The 25,742-nt window shown below is 26.4% G+C and overlaps 1 protein-coding gene across 4 annotated transcripts in view; it reads right to left on the bottom strand.

The window, feature by feature from the left end:
• Positions 1-1,871: 1,871 nt before the first annotated feature.
• LOC141399155 (uncharacterized) overlaps positions 1,872-25,742 on the bottom strand; it is a 162,516-nt gene continuing 138,645 nt past the window's right edge. Inside the window, exons 4-12 of one of the 4 annotated variants that reach the window (XR_012411782.1) lie at positions 19,992-20,810; positions 19,750-19,929; positions 17,681-18,064; positions 17,130-17,619; positions 11,804-12,564; positions 11,023-11,124; positions 3,358-3,516; positions 3,196-3,263; positions 1,872-3,121 (exon numbers count right to left, since the gene is read on the bottom strand). Coding sequence is in view for 2 of the 4 variants with exons in the window: in XM_073977333.1 (XP_073833434.1) it covers positions 3,006-3,121; positions 3,196-3,263; positions 3,358-3,516; positions 11,023-11,124; positions 17,130-17,619; positions 17,681-18,064; positions 19,750-19,929; positions 19,992-20,810 (2,318 nt within the window). In the remaining 2 variants the exon portion in view is untranslated. The remainder of the gene's footprint in view (positions 3,122-3,195; positions 3,264-3,357; positions 3,517-11,022; positions 11,125-11,803; positions 12,565-17,129; positions 17,620-17,680; positions 18,065-19,749; positions 19,930-19,991; positions 20,811-25,742) is intronic. The other 3 variants (XR_012411783.1, XM_073977333.1, XM_073977334.1) reach the window with 3 other exon arrangements.

Consider the following 25,742-nt stretch of genomic DNA (forward strand, 5'->3'; position numbering starts at 1 on the left):
AAATTTTGTATTTAGTCTTCATTTGGGGAATAAAACTTTCCATATGAAATTTGTCGGTATAGGTCCACGCTTTTATATAGCCCCCCATAGAAAGGTACCTCCAGACATGGGGTATTTTGAAGGTTTTGGGCTCAATTTTCCTTCGAAATGGCTGAAATTTGGTATTTAGTCTTTTTGTTGAAGCAACTTACATTCGCTGCCTCATTTACGATGGTAAAAGTTGTTTTAGGGGCAAGTCCATACTTCTTGAGAAAACAGCCCGAAAGGTGTAAAAACCCCCTATGTCCATACTTCTTGAGAAAACAGCCCGAAAGGTGTAAAAACCCCCTATGGCACCCCCGTGTCGGTCCATTCCTTTAAGTACCTTTTCCGCAAAATTTTTGAACTTTAACTTTTGAACTTTTTTGTCGGTTCATACGACCAAAATTTTGAAACCCCCTAAATACATACATTTTTTGTGAAAAAAGTGTTTCAATTTGCACAGGCTGAGGGTATATCTCTGTCGGCAAAGCCGACTGATACTTTTTTACTTGTTAATATTTTTCTTTGACGTGGATTTTTATACCCTCAGCATTTATGCTTAAGAGGGTATATACACTTTCATACGGGCAAAATGTGCCTCATCCAAAATAATGGTCTTAGACCCCAAGTATGTTTGAAAGAAATCCGTTTCAGAAAATTTGCAGTCGATTTAGCAATGTCCGTCTGTCTGTCTGGCTGGCTGGTGCGCACGATAACTCTTGTAAGAATCAAACGATTCGGTCCATAATTTGCACATCGTGATATTTCTACTAGACTTAGATAAAGTTTCAATATAGACTCAATCGGTCCACTCCTTCGGGTATCTCCCACACAAAATTTTGGAAAAGTTCAGTTTAGGACCTGCTCTCGAATCGCTTTGACTTTTGTTGCAACAACTTGTATTCACTGTCCCCTATACGACGGTACAAGTTTCATCAGGGGCAAGTCCGTATTTCCTTAGAAAATAGCCTGAAAGGTGCAAAAAACCCTCCCACACAAAATTTCGGAAAAGTGCAGTTTAAGACTTCCTCACGAATCGCTTTGATCCTGAATCCTGTGATTTTTGTTGGAGCAACTTGCATTCGCTGCCTCAATTACGACGGTAAAAGTTTTTTCAGGGGCAAGTCCATACTTCTTGAGAAAATAGCCCGAAAGGTGTAAAAAATCCCTATGGCACCATATGTAGTGGCCTGAACTGAATATTGCGTTCGTCTACACTTTTGATATCGAAGGTGGTGCTACAGGTCCACTCCTTCCGGTACCTCCCCCACAAAAGTTCGAAAATATTCGCAATGTCTCACAAACTGTGTAACCAATTTGGTCCAAACTTTGGATATCGAAATATTTTTTCCAAACTTAGTTCATGTTCAAATTTGGGCCTTATCGGTCCAATCCTGGGGGTACCTACCACGCAAATTTTCAACATTTTTGTTTGGTAAGGGTCCGTTCGAGAATCTCTTGGATATTTTTACCGGGGGTTTCCTAGTGACCCTGTTTACAGCGATATAATGTTTTTCATAGGCTAGTATGGCACAAAAGCTCTATCTATCGATATCCCCCGCAAATTTTTGAAAACCCCCAAAACACATAAGCTTTTTTTTGAAAAAAAAAGTATTTCAATCTACACAGGCTGAGGGTATATTTCTGTCAGCAAACCCGACTGATACTTATTTAGTAGTTTTAATTAATGTGCATCAGCATAATGACATTGGATAAGATGTGAGGATTGTTCTCACATACGCCATGACCTCGAGTCGACAAATATTGGGATTTTTTTTTGCTTATATACGAAACTATAGTCCTTTCCGCATGCAAACTAATGATTTTACAAATAAAAACACTTGTTTATCTTTTTTATTTTCGATTTTATATTTTATTTTATTTATTTTTATTTCATTTGTAAATTAGTATATTATATGTATGTTCTTCATATAGTAAATGTATGCATATATCAGTTTATAAATAATTTATTATTTACACAAGAAAAAAAAAGAAACAAAAAATTAAGTTACAAATATTTATCTTGTTGTTGTTTTGTTTCAAAACACTAAACAAATACAAAAATACAATAAAAATACACATTAATGAAATGCTGTTCTAAAATCTTTTACTTATGCGATACAGATATAAATTAAATAATGCCAAATGTTAATTTGTTTTACAGAAATAATTCATGCGAGTAGAGTATAATAATAATAATAATAGGTGAAGAATGAACAATAAATGGTGTTTAGTTTTATTTAAAAAAAAAGATGCCGGTAATGGCACACTTCTTAAGTATTTTTAGGATTTTTTTTTTATAAATTTTGGGAAATTTTCAAAATAATTTTTTATGAATAAATCGATTTAGCTTAAGGGGCCTGAGTGTACTTTCGTAACCATTCTGGCCTACTTCATAAATTAAACCAAGTTATTCATAACTAAAAAACAAAACAATTTAAAATTTTGATATGTAATTTTTTTTGTTATAAAAATGCCAAGAAGCTTTAAAGGCCAAACAAGCTTTTGTATAAAGAAAACAGATTTGTGCGGCTAATGTTTTATCTACAAACTTTATAATTTACAAAGCTTGAGATTTCAAACATTAACATGTTCTCTTCTTACAAAGCTTTGTAAAGCAATTTTCAAGCTTTCCCATGCCTGTAAATGGTTTTTAAACTTATTAACTAATTCGTTATTTTTTGTTTTAAATTATAGAAAAAATTCTATTGACTTTAGCATTTTTTGGGGTAATTGTTTGTTGTTGGTTGGTTTTTGTTTTTGGATAGAAGGAGAGTTATTGTTTTTGTTGTTGTTCCTTAAAAATAATAAAAACCTAACAATAAAAATTAAACTTAAAATTAAATATTTTTTTGTTTCGTTGTTGTTTTTTTGTTTGTTCTGCATTTTATGTATTCTTAGTTTGTGAATATTGCATCCCGTTTGTATTGTTGTTGTTTTTGTTTGTTTTATTGCTCTACATTGATGGTTATTATCATAGCTGGTCAATAATGTCCTCCACTGTGTCGATGATGTTCCCGTCTACCCGCCGAATGATCACGAAATTCACCATTGCGTGAAGAACCGTTTTTGTGGTGATGATGATGGTGACGTTTCTTTTCTAAGTGAAAGGGGGAATGGACAGTCTTTATTAGCTTTTAAAACGCTCTCAAAGTAAAATCGCATTAACATTACCTTTAAGACAGACATCGGAAACAACCATTTCGGAATTATCACGCATACCATAATTATCACGACCAACACTGAAAGAATAGAGAGAGAATAACAACAAAATATTCCCATTAAAATTAATTCCGAAACGTGCACACTCTTTTGTAAATTTCTTTTTGTATTTACCGATCCAAGTTATCCCTAGACCTTTGCATATTATCCCTTAGATTATCTCTAGATCTGGTCATGGCTGGTGGATCCAAAGTCTCCTTACGGCGCAGGGCATTGTGGGAGCTATTCTTGGAGGCGGATTCATGCAGGTTTTCCCAGGCTTGACGGTAATATCTGAAACAAAAAGAAAATATATGTATGTTAGGAAGAGTTTCTCTAAGACAATAAGTTGTTAAAAAAATAAAATAAAATTAGGGATTTTTTAACAACAAATTTTCAAACGGGGTTTTTTAAACATTTAACGATATTATTCATCAGCATGGATTTTTTTAAAATATTTTTTCATCAACGTGGATTTTTAAAAATATTTTTTGATCAACGAGAATTTTTTAAAAATATCTTTTCCTCAACGTGGAAAATTTTTTTCATCAACGTGGAATTTTTTGGACATTTTTCATTAACGTGGATTGAATTTTTTTATCAACGTCGACTTTTTAAAAAAATTTTTTCATCAAGTGATTTTTTTTTTAAATATTTCTTCATCAACTTGGATTTTATAAAAATATTTTTCACCAACATGAATTTTTTTAAAAATATTTTTCATCAACTTGGATTTTTTAAAAATATTTTTCATCTACGTGGATGTTTTAAAAATATTTTTTCATCAACGTGGAATTTTTAAGAATATTTTTTCATTAACGTGGATTTTTTAAAAATATTCTTAATCAAGGTAGATTTTTTAAAAAACATTTTTTATCAACGTGGATTTGCTAAAAATATTTTTTCATCCAAGTAGATTTTTTAAAAGCATTTTTTCATCATCGCGGATTTTTTGAAAACATTTTTCAAAAATCCTGGATACTTTGAAAAAAAATACAAAAATCCTGGATTTTTTAGAAATATTTTTGTTTTAATTTTTTCTATAACAATTGTATTTTTTAGAATAATTTTTTCAGAAATTGTCGTTTTTTAGTTTTTTTCTCAAAAAATTTGTTAAAAATATCCTTTTTCAAAAATCGTAGATTCTTAAAAATGTCCTTTTTCAAGCATAGAGGATTTTAAAAAATATATTTTTAAAAATACCCTTTTTCAAAAATTCTGGATTTTTTAAAAAATGTTTTCTCCAATATGAATTTTTTAAAAATATTTTTTCATGAACGTGTTTTTTTAAAAATATTTTTTGATCAAGTTGAATTTTTTTAAAATATTTTTTCATCAACTAGAATTTTTTAAAAATATTTTTTCATCAACGTGGAATTTTTACAATTACTTTCATCAAAGTGGATTTTTTAAAACTATTTTTTTTTCAACGTGGATTAAAAAAACATTTTTTTCATAACGTGGGTTTTTTAAAAATATTTTTTCGTCAATATGGATTTTTTTAGGAATATTTTTTTAAAGTGGATTTTTTAAAAACATATTTTTAAAAAATTTTGAAAAAATACAAAAATCCTGGATTTTTTAGAAATATATTTTTTTTTAATTTAGTTTCTATAATAATTGTATTTTTTAGAAATTTTTTTTTTCAGAAATGTCGGTTTTTAGTTTTTTGTTAAAAATATACTTTTTCAAAAATCGTAGATTCTTGAAAATATCCTTTTTCAAACATCGAGGATTTTAAAAAATATCTTTTTTAAACATTACTATTTTTAAAAATACTGGATTGGATTGGACTGGATTTTTTAAAAAAAATATTTTCATCAACTTGAATTTTTTAAAAATATTTTTTCATCAACGTGGATTTTTTAAATATATTTTCATTAACGTGAATTTTCTAAAAATATTTTTTTTATCAATGTAGATTTTTTTAAATACTTTTTCATCAATGTGGATTTTTTTTAAAAATATTTTTTCATCAAATTGCATATTTTTAAAAATAATTTTTTCATCAAACTGGATATAAAAAAAAAATTATCAAATTGGATTTGTTGAAAAAATTTTTTTGTCATATTGGATTTGTTACAATATTTTTATCATTAAATTGGATTTTTGAAAAATATTTTTTTATAAAATTGGATCTTTGAAAAATTCTTTTTAATATATTTTTTTTTAAATATATTTTTTTTATCAATTTTGATTTTTTTTATTATTGTTTTTTTCGGCTGCAGGTCCGCGAAAAACGTTGTTTATTTTTGTTTTCAAATATTTATTCCAATATTTCGGTTGACATCGGCAACCATCTTCAGGGATAACATTTAATGAGAAAAGCAACAGCTTCTGATACCGTTTTGAGCTTAACATTTAATAATTTCAAAAAATATTTTTTTGTATCAAATTGGATTAAAAAAAGATTGCTTAAAAACGTGGTCTAAAAAATCATTTTTTCAAATAGCGTAGATTTTATTTTTTATTTTTGTTTTATTTTTTTTTTTCAAAAAACCTGGATTACAAAAGTTATAAATCACGGATTATTTTCAAAAAACGTGGATTAAAAAAATAAATTAAATAGTTGATTTTTAAAAATATTTTTTCAAAAATCGTGGATTTTTTTTAAAATACTTATTTTCCAAAAAGAAGAGTTTTTTTAAATATTTTTTTTTCAAAAATCGTGGATTTTTTAAAAATAATTATTTTCCCAAATTTTGGATTTTTTAAAAATATTTATTTTTCAAAATCTTAAAACAAGATTTGTTTATTATTGTCTTTTTAGGACGAAGGCCATTATTTATGAAAGTTTTTATTTAATTAATTGGATTAATTAATTAATTGGCCTAAGGAGTTTTGTATTGAAAAATGAATTCTAGCGAAATACCACACACTCAACCATTACGCAAGATTGTTTAAAAAAAACGTGATGTTCATGAAAACATTTTTTCAAATAGCGTGGATTTTTAAAATGTTTTTTTTTTCAAAAAACGTGTATTAGGAAAGTTATAAATTACGGATTATTTCCAAAAAACCTGGATTAAAAAAAAATAAATTAAATCGTGGATTTTTAAAAACATTTCTTCAAAAATCGTGGATTTTTTAAAAATATTTTTGCAAAAATCGTGTTTTTTTAAAACTATTTTTTTTTTCAAAAATCGTGGATTTTACAAATAGTTGTTCAAAAACCTTGAATCTTTTAAAAATATTTATTTTCCAAATCTTGGATTTTACTAAAATATTTTTTTTTTTTCAAAAATCGTGGATTTTTAAAAATATTTATTTTCCAAAATCTTGGATTTTTGTAAAATACTATTTTTTTTTCAAAAAATTTTGGATTTTTGTCAAATCGTGGATTTTATAATTTTGTTCAAAGATTTTAAAAATATAAAAACATTTTTGCCGGAATCATATATTTTAATAATAATATTTTTTCCAAATATCTTGGATTTAAAAAAATTTGGTTTTTTCATTTACGTAGATTTTTGTACATTTATTTTTCATGGACTTTTTAAAATATTTGTTATCATGAACAAGGATTTTTTAAATATGTTTAGCATGGACGTGGGTTTTTTAAATATTTTTTCATGGACGTGGATTTTTTAAAATATGTTTTATCATCGAAGTGGATTTTTGAAAATATTTTTTTTATGGATGTAGATTTGTTAAAAATATTTTTTTATGGGCGGGAATTTTTCAAAATTTGTTTTATCCTTGACGTGGTTTTTTTTTTTTTGAATATATAATTTTTCATGGACGTAGATGTTTTAAAAATATTTTTTCGTCAAATTGGATTTTTTTTAAAAACATTTTTTTCATTAAATTGGATTTTTAAAAATATTTTTATCAAATTGGATTTTTTAAAAATATTTTTTTCATTAAATTAGACTTTTTAAAATATTTGATTTTTTAAATAATTGATTTTGATTTGAATAGTTGATTTTTTAAATAATTTTTGTTTTATCAAATTTGATATTTAAAGAAATATTTTTTATCACATTGGATTTAAAAATGTGAAGTTTATGAAAATATTTTTTATCAAGTAACGTGGATTTTGTAAAAATATTATTTTCAAAAACGTGGATTTAAAAAGTTATAATTCACGGTTTATTTTCAAAAAAAAAATGTATTTAAAAATTTATAAGTTTCAAAAAAGTGCATTTAAAAAAAATTTTAAATTATTATTTTATTATTATTAATATTATTTTTTTAATACATTTTTTTAAAACGTTGATTTTTAGAAATGGTGGATTTATAAAAATATTTTTTTAAAAATCGTGGATTTATTTTTATCAAAAAAGTTATTAATTACGGATTATTTTAAAAAACGGATTATTTTCAAAAAACGTGGATTTTAAAATGTATAAATTTCAAGAAACTTGGATAAAAATAATAAATTAATTAATTAGTCGATTTTTTTAAATTATTATTTCCAAAAATCTCGTTAATTGAAAATATTTTGTGGATTAATTGAAAATAGTTTTTCAACAAGTAAAAAAGTATCAGTCGGCTTGGCCGACAGAGATATACCCTCAGCCTGTGTATATTGAAACAATTTTTTCCCAAAAAAACGCATGTATTTAGGGAATTTTGGGCGTTTGAACTGACAAAAATGTTGATTAGGATTAGAGATCAAAAGTTTTGCGGAGGAGATACTAAAAATAATGGATCTCCAGCCACTACATATGGTACCATAGGGGTTTTTTACAACTTCAGGGATGTTTGCTCAAGAAGTATGGACTTGCCCCTGAAACAACTTTTACCATCGCAATTGAGGCAGCGAATGCAAGTTGCTTCAACAAAAATCAAAGTGATTCGAAAGCAGGTCTTAAAGTGAACATGTATCCGAAATTTTGTGTGGGAGGTACCGGATGGAGTGGACAAATATAGTCCATATTTGAACCTGATCTATATCTGGTACATATATTAAGATGTGTAAAGTATGGTCCAATTCGGCCACTCTCTTCAAGAGTTATCGTACGCACAATTTTACCGAATATTTTTGAACTTTTGTGGGGGAGGTACCTGAAGGTGTGGACCGATATGGCTTATCTTCGAACTTAAACTATGTTTGGAAAAATATTACTAAGACCAAACTTTGGACCGAATCGGCAGACCTGTTCAAGAGTTATTTTGCCCTCCAACCTCCTCACACGGTGTTATAGGGGTTTTTTTGCAACTTTCAGGCTATTTTCTCAGGAAGTATGGACTTGCCCCTGATGAAACTTATACCGTCGTATGGAGGGCAGTGAATACAAGTTGCTAAAGCAAAAATCAAAGCGATTCGAGAGATGGTCCTAAACTGAACTTTTCCAAATTTTTGTGTGGGAGGTACCCGACGGAGTGGACCAATTGAGTCCATATTAAAACCTGATCTAAGTCTAGTACACGCTCCACGATGGGCAAAGTATGGACCATATCGGTTACTCCCTTCAAGAGTTATCGTGCGCACAAATTTTCCGAAAATTTTCGAACTTTTGTGGGGGAGGTACCGGAAGGAGTGGACCGATATAGCTCATCTTCGAACTTAAACTAAGTTTGGGCAAAATATTACGAAAGCCAAAATTTGAACCGAATCGGTTTATCCGTTCGAGAGTTATCGTGCGCTCCAGCCAGCCAGACAGACAGACAGACAGACGGACGGACATTGCTCAATCGACTCCAAATTGTCTGAAACACATTTCGTCCAAACATACTTGGGGTCTAAAACCATTATTTCGATGAGGCACATTTTGCCCGTATGAAAGTGTATATACCCTTCATAGCCTAAAGGCTGAGGGTATAAAAATCGTGGATACATTAAAAATATTTTTTCAAAAATCGTGGATTAATTAAAAATATTTTTTTCAAAAAACGTGAATTTTTTAAAAATATTTTTTCAAAAATCGTGGATTTTTTAAAAATATTTTTTCAATAATCGTGGATTTTTTAAAAATATTTTTTCAAAAATCGTGGATTTTTTAGAAATATTTTTTCAAAAATCGTGGATTTTTTAGAAATATTTTTTCAAAAATCGCAGATTTTTTAAAAATATTTTTTCAAAAATCGTAGATTTTTTAAAAATATTTTTTCAAAAATCATGGATTTTTTTAAAAATATTTTTTTCAAAAATCGTGGATTTTTTAAAAATATTTTTTCGAAAATCGTGGATTTTTTAAAAATATTTTTTCAAAAATCGTGGATTTTTTTAAAAATATTTTTTTCAAAAATCGTGGATTTTTTAAAAATATTTTTTCAAAAATCGTGGATTTTTTAAAAATATTTTTTCAAAAATCGTGGATTTTTTAAAATTTTTTTTCAAAAATCGTGGATTTTTTTAAAAATATTTTTCAAAAATCGTGGATTTTAAAAATCGTTTAAAAATATTTTTTCGAAAATCGTGAATTTTTTAAAAATATTTTTTTCAAAAATCGTGGATTTTTTAAAAATATTTTTTTCAAAAATCGTGGATTTTTTAAAAATATTTTTTCAAAAATCGTGGATTTTTTAAAAATATTTTTTCAAAAATCGTGGATTTTTTAGAAATATTTTTTCAAAAAACGTGAATTTTTTAAAAATATTTTTTCAAAAATCGTGAATATTTTAAAAATATTTTTTCAAAAATCGTGGATTTTTTAAAAATATTTTTTCGAAAATCGTGGATTTTTTTAAAAATATTCTTTCAAAAATCGTGGATTTTTTAAACATACTTTTTCAAAAATCGTGGATTTTTTAAAAATATTTTTTCAAAAATCGTGGATTTTTTAAAAATATTTTTTCAAAAAGCGTGGATTGTTTAAAAACATTTATTTTCCAAAATCTTGCTTTTTTAATTTATTATTTTTTAAAGTTTTTATTTCCAAAAATCGTGTTTTTAAAATATTTTTCTAGGAATCGTGATTTTTTTAAAAAATATTTTTCACAAACCATGGATTTATAAAAATATTTTTTTTCAAAAATCGTGGATTTTTTTAGAAATATTTTTTCAAAAATCGTGGATTTTTTAAAAATATTTTTCAAAAATCGTGGATTTTTTTAGAAATATTTTTTCAAAAATCGTGAATTTTTTAAAAATATTTTTCAAAAATCGTGGATTTTTTTAGAAATATTTTTTTCAAAAATCGTGAATTTTTTAAAAATATTTATTTTCCAAAATCTTGCTTTTTTAATTTATTATTTTTTAAAGTTTTTATTTCCAAAAATCGTGTTTTTAAAATATTTTTCTAGGAATCGTGATCTTTTTAAAATACTTTTTTTAAATCGTTGATTTTGAAAAATATTTTTTCAAAAATCGTGGAATTTTGAAAATACTTTTTCAAAAATCGTAGATTTATTATATATTATTTATTATATATTATATATTATTTATTATATATTATTTTATTATTATTATATTATATTATTATTATTTTTTTATTATTATTTATTTTCCAGTCTTTCATTTTTTGTTTAAATCTTGGATTTTTTAAAATATATTTTTTTTCAAAATCGTGGATTTTTCAAAATATATTTTTTTCCAAAATCGTGAATTTTTTAAAAACATTTATTCACAAATCGTGTTTTTAATCGTGAATTTTTTAAAAATATTTTTTTTACAAACCGAGGTTATTTTTTTTAAAAAGTCGTTAATTTTAAAGATATAAATATATTTTTTGTAAAATCGTTGATTTTATATTTTTTTCTAAAGCCGTTGACTTCTACACATAGATATTTTTTTTTAAATCGTTGACTTTTTAAAAATATTTTTTCAAAAATCGTGAATTTTTAAAAATATTTAGCTTTCCTTTGGGTTTTTTTGAAGAGATTTTTGTTGCAAATTTGGAAGTATCATCTTACCTGTTAAGACCATTACGGGACCCAGATGTAGAACTATCAAACGAAGCAACGGTATTACAATCGGGTGAAGCTCTGTGGCGATAATGTTGAGTGGTGCGATTTCTGTGGAGAGATTAAGAAAAGAAGATATAAAAAAAGTGATTAATAAACAGCGTATGAAAGTAAGCGTTATTAAATAGGTTAGCAACAAAGAACAAGGATATGGAAAAGAAACTACGAACTACTGGGTAATAAATGCAAAACAAAAAAAAAATAATAAATGAAAATAAAAAAATATGAAGAAAATGATTTATAAAGAGCCAGAGAGAGAGAGAGAGTTAGAAGGAAAAAGAACACTTATAAAAATAATAAAAATCCAAATTTTGTAGTTATTCACATTTAAGAAGAGACGTGCAAAAAAACCTTTAACCCCCTTTCCTTTCCCCCAAAATCCATGCTTCGTAAAACCCTTTGACGTGCGTTTAAAAACAATTTTTTTTAGAAAATTATTTAGATGCGTGCAACAGCAACAGGCGGCATTTGCAAAAGAGTTTTGAATGAAACGTTGTTGTTGTTGTGGTTTTTTCTGAAATGAATGAAGTTGTTTTGTTGTTGTTGTTTGTTTGATTTTGGATTAATTTGTATATTTTGTCTCGAATTGTTTGTTGGGTTATCACATTTGTTTGGTAGTTTAGAGTAGAGTAGTGTGTATGTAGAGTAAAAAAATAGAACAAAAAACAATATCGCTAGTTGGTGGTAGGATACAACAATAGCGAGAACAAAAAATGAAGATGCGGCTTACTTGTTGAAATTGTTCGTTTTAGAGAATGTCGATCGCTTGCGAATTTGCTTTGGATATTTAGTTTGTTTTTTTTTTTTTTTTGGTATTAGTTATGGCCTTAAAATTGTACGTTTCTTTTTCGTGTTTGTTTTTAGTATTTTTCTTTTGGTTTCGTATTGAATTAAACAAATGCTATTCTCTGATCTTTGGCACTGTGTAGCGATGTAGTTGAAGTACTGTCGTCGTTGGTGATTGGTGGGTTAACCTCTCAATAGAGATCACTGTCCATAATGTGTTTATTACTCATGGTACTCATGGTGTCACAATTATCCTTCATATCCTTTTGTGATTTATTTTGCTGATCTTGCTTTTCACGTTGTTGTTGTTGTTGTTCACTACTGAAAATACCAGCCCTGGTGGCATAACTACGACCACATGTACTCAATTCCCGACGTCCCCATTTTTGATCATCAAATGGCAGTGCCAAGATTCCCGTGTTCCATATCGATGGCAAAGGTTCCTTTTTTATGCTTGAACTAACACTATAATGATCGTAGAGTCTTTGGGCCCGTATACTACCCATATTATTACCACCCATATACGATTTTTGAGGATCAAAGGTGGAGGCATTAAATTGTGTGGTGGCCGTTGTCATCATGGTCATGGGCGGAGGCATATAGCGAAGACGCGATTTAGGTATGTAATATGGTGGTAATGACGATGGTGGTGGTGGTGGATATGAGAAATGTTTTGCATTGTGCCGCCGTTTGCTGTTCGAGGTGCTACACAGAGAGAGAAGAAAGAGAGACAGAAAGTAGAAAACAGGGGAAGCACAGGATATTCAACAAATACAACAATTCATGTATGTATCTATGTGTGAGTGTGTGGGTGTTTTCCCTTTGTAAGGAAATGGTTCTCTTTTTTGGAACTTTCCCCAGGGGGGTTTAGGGTGCAAACGTAAACTAGTTTAAGGGAGTATCAGGGGCTAATCGTGAACCAAGAGGCCACTAAATGGGGATTTTTAAAAGAAACTTCCTCATGATTTTTTTTAAATTTAAAAAATATTTAAATCGTAAATTTGTTAAAAACATTTTCTTGAAAAATCATGGATTTTTAAAAATAATTTTTATGGATTTGGATTTTTTATACAAATGTATGAAAAATCGTGGATTTAAAATAAATGTGAAAAATCGAAAATAAAATAGGGAAAAATTGTGGATTAAAAAATGTTTATTAAAAGTCGTAGATTTTTTAAAAATAATTTTTATGGAAATCGTGGATATTTAAATATAATTTTTATGAAAAATCGTGGAATTTTGAAAAGTAATTTTTATGAAAAATTGTGGATTCTTAATAAGAAGAAAAAAATTTTCTGCGCATTCTGCTTTCTGGATTTTTTCAAAATAATCACTTCGAAAGTTATTCTCAACAGACGAGGATGAAGAAACGGTAGCATTTTAAGAACAATTTGTTACAAAACAATTGAATAAATTTCTGATGATGACTATCGACAATAGTCGAAATATCGGATATAAAATAAAAAACTAGAAACCGAAAATGTTCCGTTTTTAATTCTTAATGACAAATAGAAAAAAAGAAAATTTCTTATCAAAGGTCAACAATAAGCAAATACAAAAAATAATATTTTTATGAAGAGATTTTAAAAATATTTTTGATAAATCGTAGATTTAATTTTTTATAAAAAAATTTGTGGATTAAAAAATATTTTTTTTAATGAAAATCTATTGATTTTGAAAAACTATTTTTTCATAAAAAATACTATATTTAAAAATATATGACAATTCGTGATTTTTTGTTTTTAAATTTGTTATGAACAATATTTTTTAAGAAAAATCGTAGATTTTTAAATATATTTTTTTACAAAAAAAATTCTTGGGTCTTTAAAAATATTTTCTTATAAAAAATCGTGGATTTTTTAAAATATTCTTTTATATAAAAATAATTTTTATGAAAAGTCGTGGAATTTTAAAAAAATGTCGAATGTTTTTATGGAAATTCGTTGAATTTATAAACAAATTTTTCAATGGTTTTCATTAAAATTCGTGGATCATTTTTCACGAAACTTCATGAGAATTATTTTTAAAAAATCCACCTGAATTTTTTAAAACTAAATTTTACGACAATTTTTTAATTTTTTAAAAAATAATTTTTCTGAGAAATTGTGGATTAATTAAAAATATTTTTTAAATCGTAGATTTTTTAAAATATTTTTTAAATCGTGGATTTTTTTAATTTTTTTATTATATCGTGCATTTTTTAAAAATATTTTTTAAATTGTGGATTTTTTAAAAATATTTTTTAAATCGTGGATTTTTTAAAAATATTTTTTAATATATTTTTTAAATCGTGGATTTTTTAAAAATATTTTTTAAATCGAGGATTTTTTAAAAATATTTTTTAAATCGAGGATTTTTTAAAAATATTTTTTAAATCGTGGATTTTTTAAAAATATTTTTTAAATCGTGGATTTTTTAAAAATATTTTTTAAATCGTGGATTTTTAAAAATATTTTTTTTTAAAATATTTTTTTAATCGTGGATTTTTTAAAAATATCTTTTAATCGTGGATTTTTTAAAAATATTTTTTAATCGTGGATTTTTTAAAAATATTTTTTTAATCGTGGATTTTTTAAAAATATTTTTTTAATCGTGGATTTTTAAAAATATTTTTTAATCAATGATTTTCTAACATTTTTTTTAAATTTTTTTTAAATCGTGGATTTTGTAAAAATACATTTGTTAATCGGGGTTTTTTTAAAAATATTTGTTATAAATCGTGGTTTTTTTGAAAATATTTGTTAAAAGTCGTGGAATTTTTAAAAATATATGTTTTTGAATTGTGAATTTTTTAAGAATTTTTTTTTTTGATTGTGGATTTGTTAAAAATATTATTTCAAATCGTGGATTTTAAAAATTTTTTTTAATAGCGAAATTGAAAAAAAAAATATTTTTTTAATAATGAAATTTAAAAAAAAAAATTTTAATAGTGAAATTTAAAGAAAATATTTTTTTTGAAAATATTACAATATAGCTGTTTTTTTTTGATATTTAAAAAAATTTTTTTCACTCATGGTTTTTAAAAAATATTAAAACAAATGTTTAAAAATAATTTTTTTTAATAATTGCTGATATTTGAAATAATTATTCTCAAAACCATTCAGTTTTTTAAATATTTTTAGATTGTGGATTTTTGAAAAATATTTTTTAAACAGTGGATTTTTTTTATTTCGTATATAATTTTCTTATTGAAAATCGTGAGGTTCTTTTTAAATTAAAAATCGTTGATTTTTTAAAGTATTTTTTTTAATTAAAAATCGTTTGATTTTTTAAAAATATTTTTTATGAAAACTCGTAGATTATTTTAAAAATAATTTTTATAAAATTTCGTGGTTTTTCTTAAAGTAGTTTTTATTAAAATTCGTAGATTTTTTAAAAAATAATTTTTATGAAAATTCGTGTAGTTTCTAAAAATAACATTTATCAAAATTCTTGAATTTTCTAAAAATATTTTTTATAAAAATTGGTGAATTTTTTAAAAATAATTTTTATGAAAATTCGTGAATTTTCTATTTTTTTTTTTAAATTCCTGAATTTTCTATAAATATTTTTTATGAAAATTCGTAAATTTTCTAAAAATATTGTTTTATGAAAATTCGTAAAATTTCATAAAATCATTTTTTATGAAAACTCGTGAATTTTTTAATAATATTTTCTTCAAATATGGAGTTTTTAAAAATAGCTTTTATGAAAATTCATGAATTGTATATATATTTTTTTAATTCGTGAATTTTCTGCCAATAATTTTTATGAAAACTCGTGAATTATTTAGTAAAATTTTTTGTCAAATATTTTTGTAATAATCGTGGATTATTTAATAAAGTTAATTAAAATAATTTTTCTATGTATTTTTTAAAAATAATTGTTTTATGAAGAAAATACAATAATGTTTTTTTGTTTTTGTTTTGCTTATAAAAAATTCGGTGGATTTAAAAAAATATAAAAATTCGTAGATTTTTTTTATATTTTTTTACAAAAATCTGTAAATTTTTTAAAAAATGATTTTTCATTAAAATTTGTCGTTTTAAAAAAATTTTTGAGAAAATTCACTAATTTTTTTAATATTTTAATAAAAATAAAAGACGTGGATTTTCAAAAATATTTTGTTATAAAAAAATCCAATGATTTTTTTAAAACAAATTAAAAAATCCGTCGATTTTTTACAATAATCTTATCATAAAAAGTCTGTGGAGTTTTTAAAAATAGTTTTTTTTCATAAAAATCCGTGAATTTTTTAAAAATATTTTTCATAAAAATGCGTTAATTTTTTTAATAAAAAATTTTCATAAAAATTCGTGGATTTTTTATAATAAATTCCTTGATTTTTTAAAAACAACTTTTTCATTAAAATCCACTTGGTTTAAAAACTGTTTTTATAATAAATACTTGGATTTTGTCAAATCTTTTAAAAATCCGAGGATTACATTTTTTTAACATTTTTTTAATGGGCCGTCAGACGAAGAAAAGTTGCTTTTTTAAAAATTATTTTTTCATGGGCCATCATACGATAAAAGCGGATTTTTTAAAAATTATTCTTTCATGGCCCATCAGATCAAGAAAAGTAGATTTCTTAAAAATATTTTTTCATGGGCCATCAGACCAAGAAAAGTGGATTTTTTAATAATTATTTTTGCATCTTATGGCCTATGCAAAAATAATTTTTGAAAAATCCACTTTTCTTGGTCTGATGGCCCATGCAAAAATATTTTTAAGAAATCTACTTTTCTTGGTCTGATGGGCCATGAAAGAATAATTTTAAAAAAATCCGCTTTTATCGTCTTAAATTGGATTTTTTAAAAATTATTTTTTCATGGACCATCAGACTAAGAAAAGTGAATTTTTTAAAAATAGTTTTTTCATGGCCCATCAGGCCAAGAAAAGTGGATTTTTCAAAAATTATTTTTTAATGGGCCACCAGACCAAAAAAGGTGGATTTTTTAAAAATAATTTTTTCATGGACCATCAGGTTCATAGTCACTTTCTATGAACCCAAAAAACTTCAGTTTTTATAAGCTTCTTAAAGCTTGAGCTACAAATTTACAGCTTCGATCCTGGCGGTAAAGCGTTACAACAAAATTTACAAACAAACAACTAAATTACGAACGCAAAATTTAAAGGCAGGCAGTGCTTTAGGAGGAGAAAAAAAATCAAAAATAAACGGCAAAGCGTAACAAAACATAAGTGCAAAAGCTAAGCGCATATAAATAAGCTTAATACCTACAAAAGCCACAAATAAATATACCAACTCCTTGTACCCCACTTCAACTTACCTTCTGACCAGAATGACAATCGTAGTAATGACAGCAGCCAAAAAGACAAAACCACCAAAGGCACCCAAAGCGACGATCGCTCCCAAATTGAGTTTAGCTTCCTTGGTCTCTTTGTGATTGGTATTCTCGACGGAGAATGGAACATTGACATTGGGTGATTGATTGTGACGGATGTTGACACTGTCGGCAATTTCATTATCCTGAGGATGGGCATTTTGTATGACATTTTGAATGTTGCGTGTTGTGGTCTCCACAGGGGCAGCACTTGATGGAACATAAGGAGCACGAGTGCGTGTGGGAGGACTATAATAGATTTGTGGTTTAGCGGTACTGGATGCAGCCAATGTTGGTTTACTGCTGGGTGTCTCATAGGCGGGTGTTGTCTTGGGCTTGTTGGGTGTGAGAACAGGTGGGCGCACGGTGCGTCTTGGTGGGAATTCTTCGCGCACAGTACCGGGCACAACATAAGTGACATCTTCATCAGAATCAGCTGAAGGGATAAAAAAGAATTACCAAAGGGAATGTTTAGAGTTATTTGCGGTTCTACTTACTTTCTCCATTAATTTCCACTTGTGGCACCAAACTGGTGGGGAATGCTGTACTGCTGCTAGTGGTTGTGGTGGTAGCTGTGGGACGATAAGCCTTTTTGGTTGTTGTACTGCTAATCTTGGGTTTATAGGAGGTTGTGGAAGGCACGGTGGGAGCAGCTGTGGTTGGTGGTGGTGGAGGTGGCAATGTTGTTGAGGGTTCAACCTTAATACATCTGGGCAAAGCACTGCTCCATTGTCCTGAGGCCAAGCAGGTGAGAGTACTGGGACCTTCCAAACGATGACCAGGTGGACATGTGATTTCAGCCTTAGAGCCATAGTAAGAACCATTGGGTGCCGAGATAATGGTGTTGTAATAATTGCCAGGCAAGGTGTCGCATTCAACAACTAAAGAAAAAGAAATAAGAGAGGGTCATTAGCGTTGGACATTTTTCAATTAGTTTCCATCAACATGGATTTAAAAAAAAAAAATATTTTTCTCATAAACGAGGATTTTTTAAATATTAAAATATTTTTTCATCAACGTGGATTTTTTAAAAACATTTTTTCATCAACGAGGATTTTTTAAAAATATTTTTTCATCAACGTGGATTTTATAAAAATATTTTTTCATCAACGTGGATTTTTTAAAAATATTTTTTCATCAACGTGGATTTTTTAAAAATATTTTTTCATCGACGTGGATTTTTTAAAAATATTTTTTCATCAACGTGGATTTTTTAAAAATAATTTTTCATCAACGTGGATTTTTTAAAAATATTTTTTCATCAACGTGGATTTTTTAAAAATATTTTTTCATCAACGTGGATTTTTTAAAAATATTTTTTTATCAACGTTGATTTTTTAAAAATATTTTTTCATCAACGTGGATTTTTTAAAAATATTTTTTCATCAACGTGGATTTTTTAAAAATTATTTTTAATCAACGTGGATTTTTTAAAAATATTTTTTCATCAACGTGGATTTTTTAAAAATATTTTTTCATCAACGTGGATTTTTTAAAAATATTTTTTCATCAACGTGGATTTTTTAAAAATATTTTTTCATCAACGTGGATTTTTTAAAAATATTTTTTCATCAACGTGGATTTTTTAAAAATATTTTTTCATCAACGTGGATTTTTTAAAAATATTTTTTCATCAACGTGGATTTTTTAAAAATATTTTTTCATCAACGTGGATTTTTTAAAAATATTTTTTCATCAACGTGGATTTTTTAAAAATATTTTTTTATCAACGTGGATTTTTTAAACATATTTTTCATCAACGTGGATTTTTTAAAAATATTTTTTCATCAACGTGGATTTTTTAAAAATATTTTTTCATCAACGTGGATTTTTTAAAAATAATTTTTCATCAACGTGGATTTTTTAAAAATATTTTTTCATCAACGTGGATTTTTTAAAAATATTTTTTCATCAACGTGGATTTTATAAAAATATTTTTTCATCAACGTGGATTTTTTAAAAATATTTTTTCATCAACGTGGATTTTTTAAAAATATTTTTTCATCAACGTGGATTTTTTAAAAATATTTTTTCATCAACGTGGATTTTTTAAAAATATTTTTTCATCAACGTGGATTTTTTAAAAATAATTTTTCATCAACGTGGATTTTTTAAAAATATTTTTTCATCAACGTGGATTTTTTAAAAATATTTTTTCATCAACGTGGATTTTTTAAAAATATTTTTTCATCAACGTGGATTTTTTAAAAAAATTTTTTTATCAACGTTGATTTTTTAAAAATATTTTTTCATCAACGTGGATTTTTTAAAAATTATTTTTAATCAACGTGGATTTTTTAAAAATATTTTTTCATCAACGTGGATTTTTTAAAAATATTTTTTCATCAACGTGGATTTTTTAAAAATATTTTTTCATCAACGTGGATTTTTTAAAAAAATTTTTTTATCAACGTTGATTTTTTAAAAATTTTTTTTCATCAACGTGGATTTTTTAAAAATTATTTTTCATCAACGTGGATTTTTTAAAAATATTTTTTCATCAACGTGGATTTTTTAAAAAAAAATCGTGGTTTTTTTAAATATTTTTAAAATGTTTTCCACTTACTTTCACATCTTGGTGGGGGACCATTCCAGCGTTCATCGAAATCACAGGTTAGCAGGGCACGACCAACCATTTCATAGCCTTCGTCGCAACGATATTTAACCAAGCTGAGATAACCAACGGTGCCGTTCAACAAGTCATAGCCACCATGAGGTATGGAGGCAGGCAAACCGCATTCAATGTCTGCAATTAAGAAAAAATATGAATAAGATTTCCACTGAAAATGTTGTTCCACTTTTACTCACATTTACAAACAGGTGGGAACTCATTGTAGAAACCAGTCTCCAAACAAGTCCTCGTCGAAGGACCAACCAACAAGTGATTAGCATCACAGGTGTATTTGATTTGAGCTCCAACTTCATAACCATTCAAGGCAATCATTGTCGAATTGGGTGGCTGCTCAGGACGTCCACAAGTCTTTGGTTGATGTTGGCAAATGAAATTCAAATGGGTATTACAATTGGTGTCGCTCCACAACCATCCCTTGGAGCCATCAAATCTCGCACAATCTTCATCACCACCAGGATGATTCCAGAATGAAACTGCCACCTCTTCACCATTAACCCATTTCCAGGTGGAACGATCGACAGCATCACGTACAGCACCCATCCAATATTGTGAGCTAACATCACTGCGGTGTCTACGCCATAGCTCCCAGCTAATAAAACCTTGGAGAGCGGGATTACTTTCACTTATCAGAGTGCCACCACGAGAACGACAGAAGGCCAGGGAATCCAAGAAGTTCAAAGGTTGACGATTGTAGAAAATGTAACATTTGCCATTGTAGGAGGCCAAGGCGCCTGGTGGTTGATCACGGAATGTGGGACAACGTTCAATGGGTAACGCTTGATCGGTATAGACGAAAGCTTCACAGATTGACAATTGATTGGGTGTCTTATTTTCCAAATGCACAGAGACAAAAGCACCAGGCATTGGTGGATTGCAGGGCAAGAAGAGAGGTTGTCCTTCTTCTAGGAGACCGGTGAAACGATTGCAAATTGGATTGGTACCCAAATCGGGACGATTGTTGCCAACACGGACGACAATGGTGGCTGGTTTGTTGCCTGCAAGGAGAGAAAGTAAAAATTATTTTTTTTAGATTTTAATTAAAGAGGGAGGGAGAGAAGTTGGGGGAGAGATTAGTTGCAGGACGAATTTTTAGGGAGACTTTATAAGAGGGCTTTCTATGAAGAAGTCTTCGAGAACTTTTAAGTTCTTCTATGAGACCAATTTTTTCCATCAATGTAGATTTTTTAAAAATACTTTTTCACCAACGTGGATTTTTGAAGAATAATTTTTTCACCAACATGGATTTTTTAAATATTTGTTACCCACGTAGATTTTTAAAAATAACAAAATCCAACGTGGATTTTTTAAAAAGATTTTATCTCCAACGTGGATTTTTTTAAAATAATTTTTTCACCAACATGGATTTTTAAAAATATTTTTTTTTCTTCAACTTGGATTTTTTAAAAATATTTTTTCACCAACGTGGATATTTTTTACCAACGTGGATTTTTTAAAAATATTTTTTCACCAACGTGGATATTTTTTACCAACGTGGATTTTTTAAAAATATTTTTTCACCAACGTGGATTTTTTAAAAATATTTTTTCACCAACGTGGATTTTTTAAAAATATTTTTCACCAACGTGGATATTTTTTACCAACGTGCATTTTTTAAAAATATTTTTTCACCAACGTGGATATTTTTTACCAACGTGGATTTTTTAAAAATATTTTTTCACCAACGTGGAAATTTTTCACCAACGTGGATTTTTTAAAAATATTTTTTCACCAACGTGGATATTTTTCACCAACGTGTATTTTTTAAAAACATTTTTTCACCAACTTGGATTTTTTAAAAATATTTTTTCACCAACGTGGATTTTTTACACATATTTTTTCACCAACGTGGATTTTTTAAAAATATTTTTTCACCAACGTGGATATTTTTTTTTTCACCAACATGCATTTTTTAAAAATATTTTTTCACCAACGTGGATTTTTTAAAAATATGTTTTCACCAACGTGGATTTTTAAAAATATTTTTTTCTCCAACATGGATTTTTTAAAAATATTTTTTCTCCAACACGGATTTTTTAAAAATATTTTTTTATTAACGTGTACATTTTTCACCAACTTGGAAATTTTTTACCAACGTGGATTTTTTAAAAATATTTTTTACCAACGTGGATTTTTTAAAAATATTTTTTAACAACGTGTATTTTTTAAAAATATTTTTTAACAACGTGTATTTTTTAAAAATACTTTTTCACCAACGTGGATTTTTTAAAAATATTTTTTACCAACGTGGATTTAAAAAAAAATTCCAACCTGGATTTTTTAAAAATATTTTTTACCAATGTGGATTTTTTTAAAAATATTTTTTACCAACGTGGATTTTTTAAAAATATTTTTTCACCAACGTGGATTTTTTAAAAATATTTTTTCACCAACGTGGATTTTTTAAAAATATTTTTTCACCAACGTGTATTTTTAAAAAATATTTTTTCACCAACGTGGATTTTTTAAAAATATTTTTCACCAACGTGGATTTTTTAAAAATACTTTTTCACCAACGTGGATTTTTTAAAAATATTTTTTCACCAACGTGGATATTTTTTAAAACAAAATTTTCACCAACGTGGATTTTTTAAAAATATTTTTTCACCAACGTGGATTTTTTAAAAATATTTTTTCACCAACTTGAATTTTTTAAAATATTTTTTCACCAACGTGGATTTTTTAAAAATATTTGTTCACCAACGTGGATATTTTTTAAAAAAAAAATTTTCACCAACGTGGATTTTTTAAAAATATTTTTTCACCAACGTGGATATGTTTTACCAACGTGGATTTTTTAAAAATATTTTTTCACCAACGTCGATCATCGTGGATTTTTTAAAAATATTTTTTCACCAACGTGGATCAACGTGGATTTTTTAAAAATATTTTTTCACCAACGTGGATATGTTTTACCAACGTGGATTTTTTAAAAATATTTTTTCACCAACGTGGATATGTTTTACCCACGTGGATTTTTTAAAAATATTTTTTCACCAGCGTGGATATTTTTTATCCACGTGGATTTTTTAAAAATATCTTTTCACCAACGGGGATTTTTAAAAATATTTTTTCAACAACGTGGATTTTTTTTACCAACGGGGATTTTTAAAAATATTTTTTCAACAACGTGGATTTTTTTTACCAACGTGGATTTTTTAAAAATATTTTTTCACCAACGTGGATTTTTTTTACCAACGTGGATTTTTTAAAAATATTTTTTCACCAACGTGGATTTTTTAAAAATATTTTTTCAGCAACGTGGATTTTTTAAAAATATTTTTTCACCAACGTGGATTTTTTAAAAATATTTTTTCACCAACGTGGATTTTTTAAAAATATTTTTTCACCAACGTGGATTTTTTAAAAATATTTTTTCACCAACGTGTATTTTTAAAAAATATTTTTTCACCAACGTGGATTTTTTAAAAATATTTTTCACCAACGTGGATTTTTTAAAAATACTTTTTCACCAACGTGGATTTTTTAAAAATATTTTTTCACCAACGTGGATTTTTTAAAAATATTTTTTCACCAACTTGAATTTTTTAAAATATTTTTTCACCAACGTGGATTTTTTAAAAATATTTTTTCACCAACGTGGATATGTTTTACCAACGTGGATTTTTTAAAAATATTTTTTCACCAACGTCGATCATCGTGGATTTTTTAAAAATATTTTTTCACCAACGTGGATCAACGTGGATTTTTTAAAAATATTTTTTCACCAACGTGGATATGTTTTACCAACGTGGATTTTTTAAAAATATTTTTTCACCAACGTGGATATGTTTTACCCACGTGGATTTTTTAAAAATATTTTTTCACCAGCGTGGATATTTTTTATCCACGTGGATTTTTTAAAAATATCTTTTCACCAACGGGGATTTTTAAAAATATTTTTTCAACAACGTGGATTTTTTTTACCAACGGGGATTTTTAAAAATATTTTTTCAACAACGTGGATTTTTTTTACCAACGTGGATTTTTTAAAAATATTTTTTCACCAACGTGGATTTTTTTTACCAACGTGGATTTTTTAAAAATATTTTTTCACCAACGTGGATTTTTTAAAAATATTTTTTCAGCAACGTGGATTTTTTAAAAATATTTTTTCACCAACGTGGATTTTTTAAAAATATTTTTTCACCAACGTGGATTTTTTAAAAATATTTTTTCACCAACTTGAATTTTTTAAAATATTTTTTCACCAACGTGGATTTTTTAAAAATATTTGTTCACCAACGTGGATATTTTTTAAAAAAAAAATTTTCACCAACGTGGATTTTTTAAAAATATTTTTTCACCAACGTGGATATGTTTTACCAACGTGGATTTTTTAAAAATATTTTTTCACCAACGTGGATATGTTTTACCAACGTGGATTTTTTAAAAATATTTTTTCACCAACGTCGATCATCGTGGATTTTTTAAAAATATTTTTTCACCAACGTGGATCAACGTGGATTTTTTAAAAATATTTTTTCACCAATGTGGATATGTTTTACCAACGTGGATTTTTTAAAAATATTTTTTCACCAACGTGGATCAACGTGGATTTTTTAAAAATATTTTTTCACCAACGTGGATATGTTTTACCCACGTGGATTTTTTAAAAATATTTTTTCACCAACGTGGATATTTTTTATCCACGTGGATTTTTTAAAAATATTTTTTCACCAACGTGGATATTTTTTATCCACGTGGATTTTTTAAAAATATCTTTTCACCAACGGGGATTTTTAAAAATATTTTTTCAACAACGTGGATTTTTTTACCAACGTGGATTTTTTAAAAATATTTTTTCACCAACGTGGATATGTTTTACCAACGTGGATTTTTTAAAAATATCTTTTCACCAACGGGGATTTTTAAAAATATTTTTTCAACAACGTGGATTTTTTTTACCAACGTGGATTTTTTAAAAATATTTTTTCACCAACGTGGATTTTTTTTTACCAACGTGGATTTTTTAAAAATATTTTTTCACCAACGTGGATTTTTTAAAAATATTTTTTCAGCAACGTGGATTTTTTAAAAATATTTTTTCACCAACGTGGATTTTTTAAAAATATTTTTTCACCAACGTGGATTTTTTAAAAATATTTTTTCACCAACGTGGATTTATTAAAAATATTTTTTCACCAACGTGGATTTTTTAAAAATATTTTCACCAACGTGGATTTTTTAAAAATACTTTTTCACCAACGTGGATTTTTTAAAAATATTTTTTCACCAACGTGGATTTTTTAAAAATATTTTTTCACCAACGTGGATTTTTTAAAAATATTTTTCACCAACGTGGATTTTTTAAAAATACTTTTTCACCAACGTGGATTTTTTAAAAATATTTTTTCACCAACGTGGATATTTTTTAAAACAAAATTTTCACCAACGTGGATTTTTTAAAAATATTTTTTCACCAACGTGGATTTTTTAAAAATATTTTTTCACCAACGTGGATTTTTTAAAAATATTTTTTCACCAACTTGAATTTTTTAAAATATTTTTTCACCAACGTGGATTTTTTAAAAATATTTGTTCACCAACGTGGATATTTTTAAAAATATTTTTTCACCAACGTGGATTTATTAAAAATATTTTGTCACCAACGTTAATTTTTTAAAAATATTTTTTCACCAACGTGGATTTTTTAAAAATATTTTTTCACCAACGTGGATTTTTTAAAAATATTTTTTCACCAACGTGGATTTTTTAAAAATATTTTTTCACCAACGTGGACTTTTTAAAAATATTTTTTCACCAACGTGGATTTTTTAAAAATATTTTTTCACCAACGTGGATTTTTAAAAATATTTTTTCACCAACGTGGATTTTTAAAAATATTTTTTCACCAACGTGGATTTCTTAAAAATATTTTTTTTACCAACGTGGATTTTTTAAAAATATTTTTTCATTAACGTGTACAT

The sequence above is a fragment of the Musca autumnalis genome, unplaced genomic scaffold (genome assembly GCF_047663935.1).
Source record: "Musca autumnalis isolate F117 unplaced genomic scaffold, ASM4766393v1 scaffold_3, whole genome shotgun sequence".
Classification (NCBI taxonomy): domain Eukaryota; kingdom Metazoa; phylum Arthropoda; class Insecta; order Diptera; family Muscidae; genus Musca; species Musca autumnalis.